This window comes from Nematolebias whitei, chromosome 21 (assembly GCF_014905685.2).
Source record: "Nematolebias whitei isolate Nwh7 chromosome 21, NemWhi1, whole genome shotgun sequence".
Classification (NCBI taxonomy): domain Eukaryota; kingdom Metazoa; phylum Chordata; class Actinopteri; order Cyprinodontiformes; family Rivulidae; genus Nematolebias; species Nematolebias whitei.
In genome coordinates this window covers 6,081,621-6,100,289 of record NC_056518.1, presented here as the reverse complement: position 1 = coordinate 6,100,289, position 18,669 = coordinate 6,081,621, and the positions used below count along the sequence as shown (strand labels likewise).

General features: G+C 42.3%; 1 protein-coding gene across 1 annotated transcript in view; it reads right to left on the bottom strand.

The window, feature by feature from the left end:
• The window catches only part of fndc3ba (fibronectin type III domain containing 3Ba), a 130,239-nt gene that overhangs the window by 90,541 nt on the left and 21,029 nt on the right, over window positions 1-18,669 (bottom strand). Inside the window, exons 9-14 of the mRNA XM_037695282.1 lie at window positions 18,162-18,280; window positions 16,998-17,103; window positions 16,106-16,278; window positions 12,521-12,634; window positions 11,542-11,691; window positions 9,053-9,333 (exon numbers count right to left, since the gene is read on the bottom strand). Coding sequence (XP_037551210.1) covers window positions 9,053-9,333; window positions 11,542-11,691; window positions 12,521-12,634; window positions 16,106-16,278; window positions 16,998-17,103; window positions 18,162-18,280 — 943 coding nt within the window. The remainder of the gene's footprint in view (window positions 1-9,052; window positions 9,334-11,541; window positions 11,692-12,520; window positions 12,635-16,105; window positions 16,279-16,997; window positions 17,104-18,161; window positions 18,281-18,669) is intronic.

Genomic DNA, 18,669 nt, shown 5'->3' with positions numbered 1-18,669 from the left:
GCAGCAAAACTGGTTGATCCACTCTGCGAAGGTGCTATTTAAGAGACTGAGCTGAATACAGCTCCTCAGACTGAGGAAGTCTCTTGGATGAGAGACGAAACGTTTCTACATTTTTTTGTTGTTTTGCTTTGTTTTGTTTTTTTGAATGTCCAGAGGACCAGATTTAACTTTTTTAGATTTTTCTACCTGGATTATTGAGCATGCATCAGGGTATACCTGGATTATTGAGCACGGACTTTGTTGTTTCCAACCAGTTTGTCAAGACTGTCAACAAGGAATTGGGCGGGCAATGGAGGAGGGGGTGTACCAAAGAGACCATCTTATCACAAGTAGAACTGGTTTGTTCCACTTTGGAGTAAGCTGTTGGGGGAAGAAACAATTTTGTTGTGTGTTTCCTTGATTGATGAAGCCTTCTGGACCAAAGGCGAAATGTTTCAGCAAAAAAAAAAAAAAAAAAAAAAAAAAAACTGTCCAGATGACATGACTGAAAAATGTTGGATTGTATACATGGATTATTGAGCATGGACTTTGTTCTTATGAGTTGTTGTTTATGAAGACTTTAACTCCTCTTTTTCTGGATGTAAATTGCTTTTTTCGGATGATTATTTACTCTGGTATCAGATGTGCAGATCGGTGGACTTTTACAGAAATCTTTTTACTTTTGGGCATTTGTTATGATGCGTAACCATGGCAACAATGTGTTTTTTAACAACCACGAGCAGTCACTTAACATCTCAAAAGCTCAAATACCTCAACTACAGCCCCAAATCCCAAATGAGTTGGAAAGGAGATGCCATGGATGAATTCCTGTTAACCTGATGGCGGTGCTCAAGTACCTGACCACCAAGATTCTGGAGCTGGTGGGAAACTTGGCTTGTGACAACAGGAGGACTGGGATCGTCCCCCGGCACCGTCAGCTTTCTGTCTGTGGTGACAAGGACCTCGGCAGGCTGCTGGGAGGAGTGACCATTGCTCAGGGAAGAATTCTGCCCGGCGTTCGGGCAGTCCTGCTGCCCAGGAGGACCAAGAGACCCGCCGGATTTGACAGCAAGCTGGATCTGGGTGGATGGATCTGTGGCCAGATTCTTCGGATTCGCTGTATGAGATCCTTTCTGCCGTCAGCTATCAGTATCTAACAACTCTTGAATGAAACCAGGATGATGAGCTATGACATCACTTAATTTCCCTCTGAGATTAATGAAGTATTTTCAAATTGAATTGAGTTTTGAATTAATTGACCCTGGTAGGTTCTCCCAAGGTACATTGGTTCTAGGTGACAAGCCAGACAAAGAGCGATTCAGGAGACTTATGCGGTCAGGACAAAACAAAGAACTCAGTGTCCCTTGCCTGAACAGGGGTTTCAGGGCCCCAACCTGGAGCCAGGCTTGGGGGAAGTGCTTGTTGGCTAGCATCTGGTGACAGTCCACCCATGGGGCTCAGTTGGGCTCGGCCCGAAAGAGTAACATGGGCTTGCCTTCTGTGGACCCACCACCTGCAGGAGGGGTCATACGAGTCGGGTGCATGATGCCATAGGCAGTGGCAGAAGGCAGAGACCTTCACACTTTGACCCAGGCTTACCAAAGCTGGCTCCTGGGGCATGGTATGTGACCTCTCTGGCAGCGAATGAACCTGAGCTTGTGCGTAAGGTTGAAAGATACAGATACTAGATACAGTTGGGCTCACCTTGATGAACAGCATGGGCTCCGGAACCAATCTCCTTCAGAGGGGCTGGACTTTATCCACTCTGGTGTTGCCCATGGTGAGAGGTGCTAAGCTGGTGTGGGTCTACTTTTGCACCCCCCCCCCCCCCCCCCCCCGGACTTGGTGTCTGTGTGTTGGAGTTTTCCCCAGTAGATGTGAGGGTGGCTTCCCTGTGCGTTCGGGTGGGGGGTACGGGCTCTGACTGCTGTATGTGCCTAGGTGCCAAACAGCAGTTCAGAGTATCCGGCCTTCTTGGAGTCCTTGGCTGGGGTTCTGGAAGGTGTGCCAGCTGAGAACTCCTTCATTCTGCTGAGGAACTTTAATGCCACTGTGGGTAACGGCAGTGTGACCTGGAGAGGCACAATTGAGAGGAACAGCCTCTCTGATCTGAACTCAAGTGGTGTTCTGTTGTTGTGCTAGTCATAGTTTTTCCATCACGAACACCATGTACAAACATAAAGGTGTTCATAACTGCACTTGGCACCAGGACAGCCTAGGTCATTGCTTGATGATTGACTTTGAAGTCGTGTCATCTTCTGAATTGCAACTATTTGTTTTGGACACTCGGATGAAGAGACGAGCTGAGGTGTCAACTGGTCATCACCTGGTAGTGAGTTGGGTCAGATGGTGGGGGAAGATGTTGGACAGACCCGGTAGACCCAAATTTTTAGGGTCTACTGGGTCTGTCCGAGGGTCTGCTGGGAATGCTTGGCAGAAAAGCCCATCAGAAAGATCTTTAACTCATAACTCTGGGAGAACTTTAACTGCATTACACCTGAGGTGGGGAACATTGAGTTTGAGTGGGCCATGTTACGCACCTCAAATGTTGAAGTAGCTGCCTTCAGCTGTGGCCACAAGGTTGTCGGTGCTTCTTGTGTGGCCATCTTTGAACTCAGTGGTGGAGACTCTGGGTTAGGGAGGCTGTTAAGCTGAAGAAGGAGTCCTATTGGGCCTTGTTGGCCAGTGGGACTCTGGAGGCAGCTGAGGAGTACCAGAGGGTCAAGCTGTCCCCAGCCTTGGCTGTTGCTGAGGCAAAAGCTTGTATGTGGGAGGAGTTTGGTGAGGCCTTGGATAAAGCCTCTCGGTCAGCTCTGAGGAGATTCTGGCAAACCGTCAGGCGGCTGAGGAGGTGAAAACAGCACTTTACCAACACTTATCAGTGAAGGTGGGGTACTGTTGACATCAACTAGTGATGTTGTCAGTAGGTGAAAGGAATAATTCTCGGACCTTCTCAATCCCACAGTACGTCTTCCATGGAAGAAGCTGAGTCAGGGGACTTTTGGGGTTGGTCTGTCCATTACCGTGGATGAGGTTGCAGATGTAATTAAAAAGCTCCGTGGAGGCACAGCTCCAGGAGTTGATGAGATTCACCCTGATTTCTTTAAGGTTCTGGATGTTGTGGGACTGTCTTGGCTGACAAGCCTTTGCAACATCATGTGGACATCAGGGGCAATGCCACTAGATTGGCAGACTGGGCCGGTTGTTTCCCTCTTCAAAACAGGAGAATGGAGGGTGTGCTCTAATTATAGGGGCATAACTCTCCTTAGCCCCCCGCTAAGGTCCATTCAGGGTACTCGAGAAGCAAGTCAGATCATTGGTTGAACCTCAAATCAAGAAGGAACAATGCAGGTTCTATCCTGGCCGTGGAACACTGGACTTTCTCTTTATCCTCAGTAGAGTCCTTGAGTAGTCATGGGAATTTGCCCATCCAGTCTACATGTGTTTTGTGGACATGGAGAAGGCTTTCAATCTTGCTCCTCGAAGTACACTGTGGGGGGTGCTCTGTGAGTATGGGATTGGGGGCCTGTTGCTACAGGCTGTTTGGTCCCTATACAAGCGGTGCACAAGTTTGGTTTGCATTGTCGGTAGTAAGTCAGACCCATTCAGGGTGGGAGATTGACTTCACCAGGGCTGCCCATTGTCACAGAGTCTGTTCATAATTTTTATGAACAGAATTTCTCAGTGAAGCCAGGGGGTGGAGGGATTCTGGTTCAGTGGCCTCATGATTCCATTTCTGATCTTTGAAGATGATGTGGTCCTGTTGGCGTCATCGTGCCATGATCTCCAGATCTCATTGGAGTGGTTCGCAGCCAAGTGTGAAGCGGCTAGGTTGAGAATCAGCATCTCTAGTATTGTGGACTCTACGTGTTGTGGTGAAGAGTGAGCTGAGCTATAAGGCAAAGCTCTCTGTTTACCGGTTGGTCTATGTTCCTACCCTCACTGGGGTGGCTGTGGCTGAGTGGTTAGAGCAGTTGTCCTTCAATGCAAGAGTTGGGGATTAAATTCCACCAGAAGTCACATGCTGAAGTGTCCATGGGATAGACAGGGAAACCCTCATTGCCTCCTATGTGTGTCCCTTCGGTGTACGAATGTGATAATGCACTGAGTATTGTATGTATAGACCTAGAGTGCTGTATGAATGGGTAAATGAGGGCACAAATTGTAGTGTAAAGCACTTTGAGTATCTTGATAAGATAGAAAAGTGCTATACAAGTACAGTCCATTTACCTATGGTCACAAACGTTGGGTAGTGATTGAAAGAATGAGATTGCGGATATAAGCAGTTGAAATGTGTTTCTTCCGCATGGTAGCTAGACTTTCCCTTAGAGATAGAGTGAGAAGTTCAGTTATCCTGGAGAGACTCAAAGAGTAGAACTGCTGCTCCTCCACATCGAGAGAAGCCAACTGAGGTGGTTTGGGCTTCTGATAAGGATGCTTCCAGGGTGTCTCCCTAGGGAGGTGCTTTGGGCATGTCCAACTGGAAGGATACCCCAGAGAAGACCCAGGACCTGCTGGAGAAACTACATCTCTCGGATGGCGTGGGAACGCCTTGTAGTCCTCCCAGAAGAACTTGAAGAGGTAGCTGTGAAAAGAGTTGTATGGACCTCCCTGCTCAAGTTGCTGTCCCTGCGACCCGACTGCAGAACAAGCGGAAGATGACGATAATGGATGGATGGTTGGATGGATGAATATAAAGCAATGTATTTCAGGCTATCTAATGTCTTTTTGGCACTTATTACATTAAATAACACCACAATGGTTCTTTTTCTTTCTTTTTTAATTTGACCTTTCAAGATTATGTACCAGAATCTCAGGCGACTGGTTTGGATCTACAACTCCTACTTAGAAAAAGTTGGGGCATTTTTTAAAACGTAAACAAAATCAGAATGCAATGATTCCCAAATGCCATTGATATTCATATACCATGACTGTAACTGGATAAAAATCTGGATTCAAACTGGAATTATGAATTGGATGTGTATCTTTTGTACTGTAAAATGTGAGGACTTTTGTTGTGAATTAGTGTTCAATAAATACAATGAACTGAACTGAGGGTGCCACAGAGGTGCAGTATTTCGTGCTTTCACCTAACAGCAAGAATGTTGCCAATTTGCCTCACACCTGGGGCCTTTCTGGGTAGAGTTTGTCTGTTCTCACCAGATTTTCTCCGGGTACACTGGTTTCCTCCTACACATACAAGCAAGGTTAATTGGGGTAGCTCTAAACTGTCCCTAGGTGTGAGTGAGTGTGTAAATCTGATCAAGAAGCATCAGCAACTCTAGTTCTTCAGGTGGTTGAGGCGAGCTGAACTGGGAAGCTCAGTCCTCACCTCTTTTTATAGATGTGCAGTGGAGAGCATTCTGTGCTCCAGCACAGGGAGGCTGCACAGCTGCAGAAAAGAAAGCTCTGCAGAGAGTGGTGAAGGCTAAACAGAAGTCTGTTGGAGTCAGCCTCCCCACCATCACAGACATCTACACCTCCAGATGCAGGAAGAAGGTCACCTGCATCTTGAAGGATCCCACTCAACCAGCACACACACTTTTTGCCCCGCTCCCCTCAGGCAGAAGGTTGCGGAGCATTACGGTAAGTGTAGAACCACTAGACTGAGGAAGAGCTTCTATCCTGAAGCTGTTAGACTCATGAATCTCTAACCAAGTTAATCACTGTAAGAAACAAAGAAAAATCACTGTAATGTCATTTTAATTGGTGACATGTGACTTATCTGTGCTGCTGATTATCGCATGTTGCTGATCTCATGCTGCTGTATTAATTTAAAACCCATCTGCTCACCACAGACTCATGTTCGGGCTGCTGTTGATATGCCGTATTGTTCTACATTATTAGTGTTCAGTGTATATATTTTAGCATTCCGTTTGTTGTTTGTTTAGTGTATGTCTTAGCTCCTTATTTACTATTCTTTTAAAACTTTATATTTTGTTATTTTTGGGAGTATCTGGGACCCTGTGTACATAATTTTGTTCCACCTCATGTACCACATGTGGTGGAAACAATAATAAAGTTGACATTAACTTGAATGGTTGTTTGTCTCATTTGTCTCTATGTGTCCCTGTGATGGACTGGAGACCTGTCCAGGATGTGCCACGACTCTCGCATAGCGACTGCTGGAGATAAACACAAGCCAAGACTCAGAAAAGAAAAAGCAGGTAAAGAAAATGAAAGAATGGCTGGATGAGTTTACGGTAACTGAAGTTTTATTCACAATAAAACGCTGTTAAAACCATCCATTCATCCATTATCTTTACTCGTTTCTTCATTTTCGGGTCGTGGGGGTCACTGTGTGAGAGGCGGGGTACACCCTGGACAGGTCTCCAGTCCATCCAAGGGACACATAGAGACAAATGAGACAAACATCCATTCACTCTCTCACTCACACCTAGAGACAATTTAGAGTTACCAATCAGTCTAACATGCATGTTTTTGGTCTGTGGGAGGAAACCGGAATACCTGGAGAAAACCCACGCATGCACGGATAGAACATGCAAACTCCACCCAGAAAGGCCCCCGGACCGGGATTTGAATGAGGGACCTGCGCGCTGAGAGGCAGCAGCTCTACCAGTTGTGCCACCGTGCTGCCCTGAGCTAAGTTTATGAAAAACAAATTGCTGTTGTTAAGGATTGCGTTTTAAATCAGAATGGTCAAATTAAATACAGAAAACGTCAGAGCTGGCATGCACAACAGAGGTCTTACTCCCCAAATTTCGAAAGCAAGGTTTTTTTACACATCCAGAAATGGAGCAGATGCATCAAGATAATTAAATTACTTTGATAATCATTCTATATTAACATCCCAGCCCTCTGGATGGTAATCAAATTGAATCATGAGGTTTGTAAAGATTCTCACTCCTAGGCTATATGCCCTGAAAAACAAGAGAAAACGTTTCACATGAGGAGCCAGCGGATACAGATGTTTTGTCCCTGTCAATCACTGCATCAATCACATCTACATCAGGACTGCAACATGACTTCAATGTGCATATGGTGAAGCCCAACAAAAACTAGATTTCTTCAAAATACAGAAAAAATATATATATAGATATGTAGTATGTCATATAGGGATATATATTCATACATTCACGAGTTCCTCATCTTTCTGACTGTGTAAATGTCGTGCATTGAATTTTAACAGAAATGTAACGAGAGACGTTATTTATCTTTGACCCATCAAAATGAATGCGGTCATTTATTTTCAGAATCAAAGTTTAACATCAAACATTTACATTAATTTGGCAAAATATGAAAATAATAACAGACAAGTTTCACAAATAATGGACTTCAATCACACGGCGGTGATTGAGGACTTAGCTTCAGATATTTCTAAAATATCTGTACTGATTTTAGGAGAAAGGAGAGTTTAAGATGGAAATGGAGATTTATCTTACAGAGAGATTTGTGAGGGAATTAATCTGTTTGACCAGAAACGTGCATGCTCCTTCAGATCTCAGCTTGCGACGGTACACTTGGTCGAAGTAGATCGTTACCTGGTTGACGATAAATCAGCTCGGTATAGAATCCTTCAGACTCTTTCAGCGTCTCCGTTGAGAGCAGCTGAAATCCTTCGAGAGTCGTACGAGGTTGTTCAAACAGAAGTTATAATCCCAAAACGTCTCTGGATCATCCTGAACGCGTTTGCATCCAAGAACTCTAACTCCATCACTCTTCAGCACTCTGTGTGGAACTCTCAGAGCTCTGCAGCATCAGACTCTTTTTAGCTCCATTAATCTTCAGCGTCTGGCTTCAGACTTCAGACTCTGTGCACTCTCTCAGCACTCTCTAACACAAGAACCGGGAAGTTGCCACATTTTAAATGAGTTGACTTCCGGGTCAATTTAGAGCTTTCTGATTCGTGGATGAACCAGAATAGAGGTGTGGTTTGTGATGTAAGATGTTATCAAATTCGAGGTCAGAGAATGAGATTGTTCAACAACAGACAGAAAGATTATTGCAGAAAACCAGACTTCGTGGAGTCTCCCTCTTATTATCTTCTGAAAAAGTTTAAACATGACATTTCTTCTCAGTAAACATTTTAGTTGACCGAGAACCGACCTTTAACATACTTACAAAACTCGCTCATTGCAGACAGAAAAATCAAGAAATGCCTATTAACCTGATTTCTTCTTTGAATGAGGAATAAAAATCATTACTTACTGTTTATGTAAAATAAAAATGAGTAGTTCTCTTCAACCTGTAAACATTGAGTGAACTAACACAATTTGATTATCAAACATTTGTAAAATAGTAATGATCATAGAGAATTGTCTTTTCTGCTTGATTAATTCAAGAAAGAAAGTCACCAGATGGCTCAAACTGTATTTCTGGATGCAGATCAATGAAATAACAGTCTCTGTTCATCTGATGAGATTTGAGGTCAGATCAGGTTCACTACAGATATTTTATAATGCAATACAATGCTGGTATTTGAAATGCTAAAAATAATGCATATTTTTCAAAAACATTTTGTGAATGCTCATTATTTACATTAACTATATAAGAAAATCTGATTCTCGGTGTGCCAGTTTCAGATTTAAATTCCTCTGATCCAGCGTTTACTATTAGCAGGTAATAAAAGTCATATTTATAGTTAGTTATAAAATGTACTTTTGGAGAATTGAATTTAGCCTGTTGGACTGGTCTTCTGCAATCTCAGTTCCTTATGTGGCCCTTTGTGGAAATTTGTTGCCCACCTTGAATATTTTCTGGTTTTAAATAATCCTGACATCGCCTGTGCTGTATTAAAATTGCACTGATAAACAGTCTCTTTAAAAATATACTTTTCTCTCTCTTCATCATCAAACACAGGTGGTGTTTGATGACCTTCTGACCTCATGAGACCTGTTTGATAAATAAACTCACTAAACCCATTTGAGTATTTCTTGTTTAGCTCCCCCCCACACACACACACACAAAAAAAGCATTTTATTGTTTTTAGAACATTTGAGTCATAGGTGCTTCATAAATGCCCAAGTAATAAGTTGTATCAAAGTGTGATATTAATGATCTAACCTGAGTAGAGGTTACTTTGGATGAACGTTGTCCAGATGTGACTCGTTACCTGTATTCACTGTCAGGCTGCAGGCCCGTGATGAGGTGACTGGTCCCTGACTCCACAGTGATGGTTTGGTCATCCACGGTGATGATGTAGGAGGTGATCTCTGCACCGTTATTATTTGGCTCGTCCCACTTCAAGAGGAGGCTGGTAGATGGGGAGTGGCCTGACTCCGAGGAGCTCTGGAGGTCCAGGAGAGTGAGGGACAACACCTGGTCAGGATTTGTTGCCGGGGTCCGGAAGCTCACCTTGTCACTGTATGGACCAGCACCCGCCTGATTGACTGCCTGAGAATGACAGAAAGAGCAGGGTAGTGAGAGACAGAAGTCATGAGGCTGACTGACAGTGGTATGATGGATGAATTCGAGGAAGCAAAACTAAGAAACCTGATCTCAAACACAAATAACAAAGATACACAAATATGATTTAAAAAAAAGCAGAACTGATGCTAAAAGAATCAGAACAACTGATAAAAGGCAAGACAAATTTATTTGTACAGTGGTCCCTTGTTAATAGCGGGTGTTAGGGACCACGCCCACCCGCAATAAATGAAAAACTGTGAAGTAGAGAGACAGAAGTCCAAGTTCAAGTTCAGTTCGAGTTCAGTTCAAGTTCAGTAAACTTTGTCATGACAAGTGCCAGGCTGCAATCACACTCATCACCTGTTACTCACAATCTCTCTCCTTAAATAAATAATATAAATTTAAATACTGTAACATACAGTAACATTTTAAATATATTCCTCCCAGGCTCTGATCAAGGTGGCAGCTTCAGTTCCTCCTCCCTCGTTTTCCTTCTTCCTGCTCTGCTCTCTGTGTGTCTGAAGCGCCTGGGTCTCATCTCCCGAACATAAATTAAGAAGATTATGGATTTGGTACCGTGGGCGTTCAACTCTATTTATAAGATTTTTTCATCAAAACGACAAGGTCCTGGGGAACCGGCGTGTCCAGCTGAGACTCACGCTGTGGGGTACGTCATGGATTTGTGGGGTGTGTGGCAATTGATGTGCATTACAGTCCTGTCTCAGGAGGATGATGAAGATGTTTACATATTTGGATTTATGATAGCAGGGACTCTGCTTTTTGGCATCGGTGGGGCTCTGTTTTATCGACTTTTGAAGAAGACAGCGGGAGCAGTTTTGGCCATGGAAAAGCTTCCGAGTCAGTGTGAAGGTGTGGTCCTCGCTGTGGGAGCTTTAAATCATCTGGTCTACGAGCTTAACCATAAGGTGGAGGCGATTAAGAATCGCAGACCACCTGCGGCTTCTGGGACTCGTCATCATGGTGGGTTCAACCTAGAAGGAGACTCATAGTATGGATCAGTGGAATGTAATCCCACAATTAGGCATTTTCGGAACCAGAACGCCCAGATGGACTCAAGGCTGAAGAAAAAAATCTGTCTGCCTGAAGAAAAAACAAAAATCAAGCTTATCTGAATCAGACTCCCAATGGCCTTGGAGACAGGCTGATTATCAAAGTCCTCCTGGGACATGAGTACCCAAGTACAAAAGCTTCATCTATCGCAACGCCCCCCCCCCCCCCCCCACGTGTGTGTGGCAGAGAAGGAGATCAGCTGATCAGCTGCAGGAGGGAGCTTTCCCTGCACTTGTGGGCAAAATTATTTTAAATAATTTATTTTAAATAAGCAACCCATGGCTCATCCATCAATCAGCCAATTGTGTCATGTCCAAACTTATTTTGAAAAACCGCGATAAACGAATTGCGAAGGAGTGAGGGACCACTGTATTGCACATTTCAAACCAAGGGCCAACTCACGGTACTTTTCAGAAAATAAACAAGTAAAAAGAATGTAAAATGCCATATGCTTATGTATGCACACACCAAAATACAAATTTCAGTTGTTTAAAAGGCTATTAATAAAAGCAGTATTAAATAGTCTAAAATCAATTTGTTAAAAGAAATGGCGAACAGCTGTCTTTAATTTAGATTTGAGCTCCTCTGACATATTGTTCCTCATGTTAGGGGCAGAAAAACTAAAAGCAGCTTCAACAAGTTTGGTTCTGATTGGTGGAACAACTAATAACCCTGTGCTTGCTGATCTGTTAAATTCAATTCAGTTTATTTATATGGCACCAAGTTACAACAGAAGTCATCTCAGGGCACACTGAACAGAAACATTCATGTATAAAAAAACAAGTTAACATTATTTACCTGAGGCGCAGACTGCTTTGAATTTAACTCCATAACAGAACCCTCATATAAGGTCTGAGATCTGAGGTCTGAGATCTAAGATGTCTGGACTGATCAAGGTGTACAAGATGGTAAGAAAGTGTAAGAAAGGGTTAAAAATGTAGATAAAATAGCACAATGGATGCTAAAGTAGTAACGTGTTAGTTAAATGTAGAATACCAGCAAAACATTGAGAAGAAAAAAGATTATATAGTGGTGCTTGAAAGTTCTGAACATTTTATAATTTTCTATATTTCTTCATGAATATGACCTAGCACATCATCAGAATGTGTGTGTGTGTGTTACCTGTAGCCTGCAGCAGTAATCTGTGGCAGGCGTCAGATCTGACAGTTCACACTGCGTGGCGGACCCACCGTAGATGAGCTCCATGGGTTCGTCTTCCCTTGCCCACTCCAATCGATACTCTGAAATGTCTGCACCCGAACCCTCGGGGCTCTACAACACATGGAAATACAAAATTAACTTTTTGGAATCATTGACAACTTGACATTAACCTGTCCAGACCTGATGTAGTCTATAAATGCTTGAATCTTGTAGGGCTTCATTAGTCTTTTCAATACAAATGTAGAATCTCCTTATTGATTACCATCCATCCATCCATCCATCCATCCATCCATCCATCCATCCATCCATCCATCCATCCATCCATTATCTTTACCCGTTTATTCCATTTTGGGTCACGGGGGTCGCTGGTGCCCATGTCCAGCAATCACTGTGCGAGGGGCGGGGTACACCCTGGACAGGTCCATCACAGGGCCACATAGAGACAAACAACCATTCACTCTCCCACTCACACCTAGGGACAATTTAGAGTTACCAATTAGCCTAACATGCATGTTTTTGGTCTGTGGGAGGAAACCGGAGTACCCGGAGAAAACCCACGCATGCACGGAGAGAACATGCAAACTCCACCCAGAAGGCCCCTGGACCGGGGTTTGAACCAGGGACCTGTTCGCTGAGAGGCAGCAGCTCTACCAGTTGCGCCACCGTGCTGCCCCTTATTGATTACCACAAGACAAAAAAAAAAAAAAGGCAAAATAAAAAATATATATATATATTGTTCAAGGCATCATGCTCATAACATTGACAAACGGATGTACGGATGGATGGAGTGTATTTCCAATATGCACTTTTAACTTTGCAACGAGGACAAATACATGGTTAGGCCTCATTACATAGACATCATTAAAAAAATATATAAAATTTCTTCCCTTCAGATCCATGTTGCCTAGAAAAATCCACATTTTCTCTGAATTAGTCTCACCTCCCAGTTGAGCATTATGCAGGTGTTATTCGTGAGTGTGATGAGCGGCGCCCCACACTGGCCAGGAGGTCCAGCTGCAGTCGTCACCTCTGTTGTCTCAGAATACGGCCCAAACTACAACACATGTCACAATTTTTCAATGAAAAACTTGATTCTAATCTTGTACTTTGAACATCTCTTTAGACCACAAGTGTCAAGTACTTGCTGTTTCTGATGAATATAATATGAATGTTCAGTTTTGTGTCACACAGTGAAATGTGCATGGCACTTTAACACAAGCTGGACAGAATGTGCAAATTGCACTTGGCTTTCTTGCATGTATGTATGCTAGTTTTACCTTTTAATATGTGGTTTTGTTTAACCAGTCTGACTCTTGTCCACCCTTAGAGAAAGAGTTCAATCTAATTGGCTAGACGTACGTTTGTTCTGTGGAACTCTCCACCTAAACTGGGCCCTGGATAACCAGTCTGGGACAGTCTCTGGTCTCATGTCTTTGAGAGTGCAGCTACAATTTGAAATAGTGATTTTCTCTTCTCACTGAATCTTTATTAAATGTGTTTACAGTTAATCCACTCCGTGAACAGAACCCTCTGTAGTCTCACTGTGACATCTTGTCCGACCCTAAACAAACTGGAAACTGATACTTTAACTTTTCATGGTCCTGCCCAGAGTAAAATTTCAAGGTTTCACTTTCACTACAAAAAGGATAGCCCAGATTTTTTTAAATGTAGTAAAGATGAAAAGTTATGAATGATTAACAGCTTTCTCAACCGCTTCGCCCCACATTCCACTTCTCCATCTAGTCTTAACCCAACTCAAAGGAACCCTTCTTCTTTACTGTGGAATCACAAATGGCACATCTGCTGATGTTAGCAGTGGAGGTGCAGGAGTTGTTGGAGTTGTTGAATAGTCATCCTCAAGGAATCAACCCTAGCAGACTTTGTGACTTCAAAACATGAGCAATAAATGATATTTTTTTGTTGTTTCAACAGGGACTCTTACTCTGAACACAGAAAATTGGCAAGATCTACTTTTCTTCACACGTAGCCTTCTTCTTAAAGCCAAAGTTTATTTAAAAGTGACTGGGGCAAAGCTAAAAACTGATTTATAGTCGGACAAATGAAAATTTATTACATTTCTTTTTGGAAATCATGTATAGGTCCTTCTCAAAAAATTAGCATATTGTGATAAAGGTCATTATTTTCTATAATGTAATGATAAAAATGAAACTTTCATATATTTCAGATTCATTGCACACCAACTGAAATATTTCAGGTCTTTAATTGTTTTAATACTGATGATTATGGCATACAGCTCATGAAAACCCAAAATGCCTGTCCCAAAAAATTAGCACATTTCATCCCACCAATGAAAGACAAGTGTTTTTAATACAAAAAACGCTAACCTTCAAATAATCATGTTCAGTTATGCACTCAATACTTGGTCAGGAATCCTTTTGCATGAATGACTGCTTCAATGCGGCGTGGCATGGAGGCAATCAGCCTGTGGCACTGCTGAGGTGTTATGGAGGCCCAGGATGCTTCGATAGCGGCCTTAAGCTCATCCAGAGTGTTGGGTCTTGCGTCTCTCAACTTTCTCTTCACAATATCCCACAGGTTCTCTATGGGGTTCAGGTCAGGAGAGTTGGCAGGCCAATTGAGCACAGTAATACCATGGACAGTAAACCATTTACCAGTGGTTTTGGCACTGTGAGCAGGTGCCAGGTCATGCTGAAAAATGAAATCTTCATCTCCATAAAGCTTTTCAGCAGATGGAAGCATGAAGTGCTCCAAAATCTCCTGATAGCTAGCTGCATTGACCCTGCCCTTGATAAAACACAGTGGACCAACACCAGCAGATGACATGACACCCCAGTGACTGTGGAAACTTGACACTGGACCTCAAGCAATGTGAATTCTGTGTTTCCTCTCTTCCTCCAGACTCTGGGACCATGATTTCCAAAGGAAATGCAAAATTTACTGTAATCAAGAGAACATAACTTTGGACCACTAAGCAGCAGTCCCAGGCGAGATGCTTTTGACGCAGTCTCTTGTTCAAGAGTGGCTTGACCTGGGGAATGCGGCACCTGTAGCACATTTCCTGCACACGCCTGTGCACGGTGGCTCTGGATGTTTCTACTCCAGACTCAGTCCATTGCTTCCGCAGGTCCTCCAAGGTCTGGAATCGGCCCTTCTCCACAATCCTCCTCAGGGTCCGGTCACCTCTTCTCGTTGTGCAGCGTTTTCTGCCACGCTTTTCCCTTCCCACAGACTTCCCACTGAGGTGCCTTGATACAGCACTCTGGGAACAGCCTATTCGTTCAGCAATTTCTTTCTGTGTCTTACTACTTGCTTGAGGGTGTCAATGATGGCCTTCTGGACAGCAGTCAGGTCGGCAGTCTTACCCATGATTGCGGTTTTGAGTAATGAACAAGGCTGGGAGTTTTTAAAAGCCTCAGGAATCTTTTGCAGGTGTTTAGAGTTACGTCGTTGATTCAGATGGTTAGGTTAATAGCTTGTTTAGAGAACCTTTTCATGATATGCTAATTTTTTGGGACAGGCATTTTGGGTTTTCATGAGCTGTATGCCATAATCATCAGTATTAAAACAATTAAAGACCTGAAATATTTCAGTTGGTGTGCAATGAATCTGAAATATATGAAAGTTTCATTTTTATCATTACATTATGAAAAATAATGACCTTTATCACAATATGCTAATTTTTTGAGAAGGACCTGTATACCATGACCTCTGTACTAAAGTGGACAGAGTCATCCAGCTTTTGCAGGCATGAGGTGCATTAGTGCCTATGGCAGGGGGAGTCACTTCATTTGGCTATTTCTGGAGAGGCACCATCAATGCAGAAAACTATACATTAGTTTTAGGACTATGTTTAAGCCCATTCAGCAAAGACCCAGGGCTGTGGAACAGATAAAACCTTATACTGTATCATACAAGAATGAAACAACATTTCCCTCCAGAATCTCCAGTAACTCAACATTTACAGACTACTGTTAAAGGAGGGGATGCTTCACAACATGGCCCAAAGTCAACACTTTTTATATGTGTTGTTACCATCAAAACCAAAATAACTTTATTTTTTCCTGAAAATGTTATAAACAATTTCTGACTTTAAACATTTCCTATTTATTACATTTTCTAACCAGGTTGAGTCAGGTCCTCTGGACGGGTTCTTTGTTGAAACGTTTTATCTTTTATCCAAAGGACTTTTTCAGTCAGACTGAAGCCCCATTATCTATGTGGATTATTGAGAATGCATCAGGACATTTATTTCATTTTATTTTACACATATTTTAGTCACAATGGTCTACTGTGAACATTTTTTTTTTCTGTAGACTTACATAGTTTTAGTTAGTTGGTGGGTGGGCATTATGCACATTAAGCCAAATACATTAAACGTTTTTATTTACATTTGACACAATGTTCAAACTTTTACAGAATTGTGGTTGAACTTTGAACAGGTCATCCTTATGGAGTTACAACTCTGAAAGAATCTACAAAAATATTGACCGTTTTCACAGAACTCTGTGGTTCTGGAGTTATATTTTGAACACTGAGTTCTCACCCCAGCCTCGTTGGCAGCTCTCAGTCTGAAGCTGTATGTTGCACCAGGCAGTAAACTTGAGACCGTGCACTGCAGCTCCGAGCCGTGGTAAACTTCTGCTAGCTTGGTGTCTCCCTCACTCAGCTCAAGACTGTACATACACTCTTCACACACACCCTCACACATGGGGGAGTCTAGCGGGACAAAAAAAGGAACGTCTGAGAAAATTAAGCATTTAAACTTTTTAAGTTATATAAGTTGTAATTCAGCAGTAACGACAGTCAGCATGTTATATCAAGGTTCATGCTCAGTAATCCAGGTAAAACATCCAACAATGTTCAATCAGGTCAATCAGCATGTTATACTTTAGAAAGGAGCACCTGATGATTTTTAAAGATAACGGTTGAGCCTATGGCTTTTACATACTGGTTGACAATTAGCATTTATTTCTCCACCATCTGCTTCACTTTGCTTGCAGCAGGACAAAAGCAATAAATGATGAAAGCTTTGGGGAAAACCCTTCAGCCCATTAAGTCTGACTTTCAACTGGAGCCAGTCATTACTGCAGCACTGCCTGAACTGGGGCCAAGCAGCGACGTGAGCAGTTGTATTAGACTGGGTACAGAAAGAATTCCTCAGCTCTGCCAGCTGACGCTGCCAAGAGATAACAGTAATAACAAGCAAAAATGGGTGGACATTATGCGAGTTAAGCCAGATACGAGGATAGTTTGGGAATTTTATGGGGTGAATTAGAGCTCAATTAGCCCAAAACAGGCTTGACTAAGCTCATAATTGATGTGGCCAGTTAAGCTCATTAGGCAGTCAGAATTTGATTTATCTGACTTATATGAGAAGTTCCATTATTTCTGGGTAAATAAAGCTAAACACAGCATATGTATAAGTCTGCACTTACCCCATTCTAACTGCACTTCCTTGTGTTTGGCTTTACCCACAATCCTTGGTGGCTGGCAAGGGCCTGGTGGAACGCTTAATGTATGGACTGGAACACTGACGGTGCACTTCAAGAACAGAGATTTAAAAAAAATCAAAATAATAAAAGCAGTTCAAACAAGAAAAATGTCATTTTCTGTACAGAGTATAAATGCTTATTCCTAAATGATGTTTACTGAAACCAGACTGAAAAGGTTTCATCCCTAAACTGTTAATGCAAGTTCAACTGGAACAGCTGACATTTGCTGAGAGCAGAAAAATAAAAACAACAGAAAAACAGCAGGAATGTGTAAATAGCAGAACAGAGCAAAAATGTAGAAGACATGAGTAAAACAAAATGAAAGGAAAAAAAAAGTCTGAATAGTAAAATATTTTTAAAAAGCTGAATTGATTAAAAAAAGCTGAAATTAGCAAAGAGTGGCTGAAAAAGTTAAGAGGCTGAAAAAAGCATAAAATTTGAAATTATTAGAAAAAAATATCACAAAAGGTGTACATTACTTAAAAAAAAATACAGCAGAAAAAGCAGAATGTGGAAAGAAGTTGAAAGGAGTAGAAGAATGGTCGAAAAAAGTATCAATGAGCTAAAAGAAGCTGAAAGGAGCTGAAGGAAGCTGAACCAGAAGAAAAGCTGAAATGAGCAGTAAAAAGATTTAAACAGCACAGAGGAGACAGAATGAGTTACATGCCCAAAAACGCATGGAAGAAAACTGGCTCTCGTGATTTGAAGGGTTTAGAAGCATCAACACTACTGAAGTATTGAAGATGGCTGCCAGTTACTAGGAGGCAGCTGTGGCTATAATTGTGGATTATTCTTTGTAGAAATCTAATAGAGTGCTGTATGAATGGGTAAAGAGAGAGATTGTTGTAAAGAGCTTTGAGTGTCTCGATAAGATAGAAAGGAGCTATACAAGTACAGTACAGTCCATTTACCATTTACTACTATAAAAAATATATATCTGAATATGTGAAGTTTGGAAATGTTCAAATATTTGCTTGCCAGGAATTGACAAAACTTAGGTTTCAATAACACAATTTTCTTGTTTTTAAAAACTTTGCATCACCGACTGAAAACCTGAAGTTCCCATTTCCCCACGTCCTCCAAACAGGCGCACAGTAAGTGTCTCACCGGGCTGTGTCCTCCGGTGGTGATGCTACATACACGGAGTTGGTACAAAGTTCCAGGTGTCAACCTCTCACACACACATTCTGTTTCTGGGCCGCTGTACGCTACCTCCCACTGGCTCACTGCACAAAGACACACAAGACGAAAAAATCATTACAACCGTTGTCACGTTTGTGAGGAAAATGGCGCTCATTTGCTGTTTTTTATTTCTCTTCATATCTCTGCTGTCAACCTACGCTTTTGCAGAAAAAATATTTTACTGACCGATTTAAAAACTCGGCAGAAGTCCTCCTCCAGGCTAAGTTATGGATTAATTACCATAGATAATTATGACGCCTCTGAGGCAGCCATAGCCAAAGTGGTTCAAAACATCAAAGTTCATGCTCAGTAATCCAGGTAAAAAAATCCAACAACGTTAAGTCAGGTCATCTGGACGATTTCTTTTCTTGTCCTTGATGGAGTTGGCAGAGGAGAGGGCGGGCCCCAGAAACCATCTTACACCATCAAACTC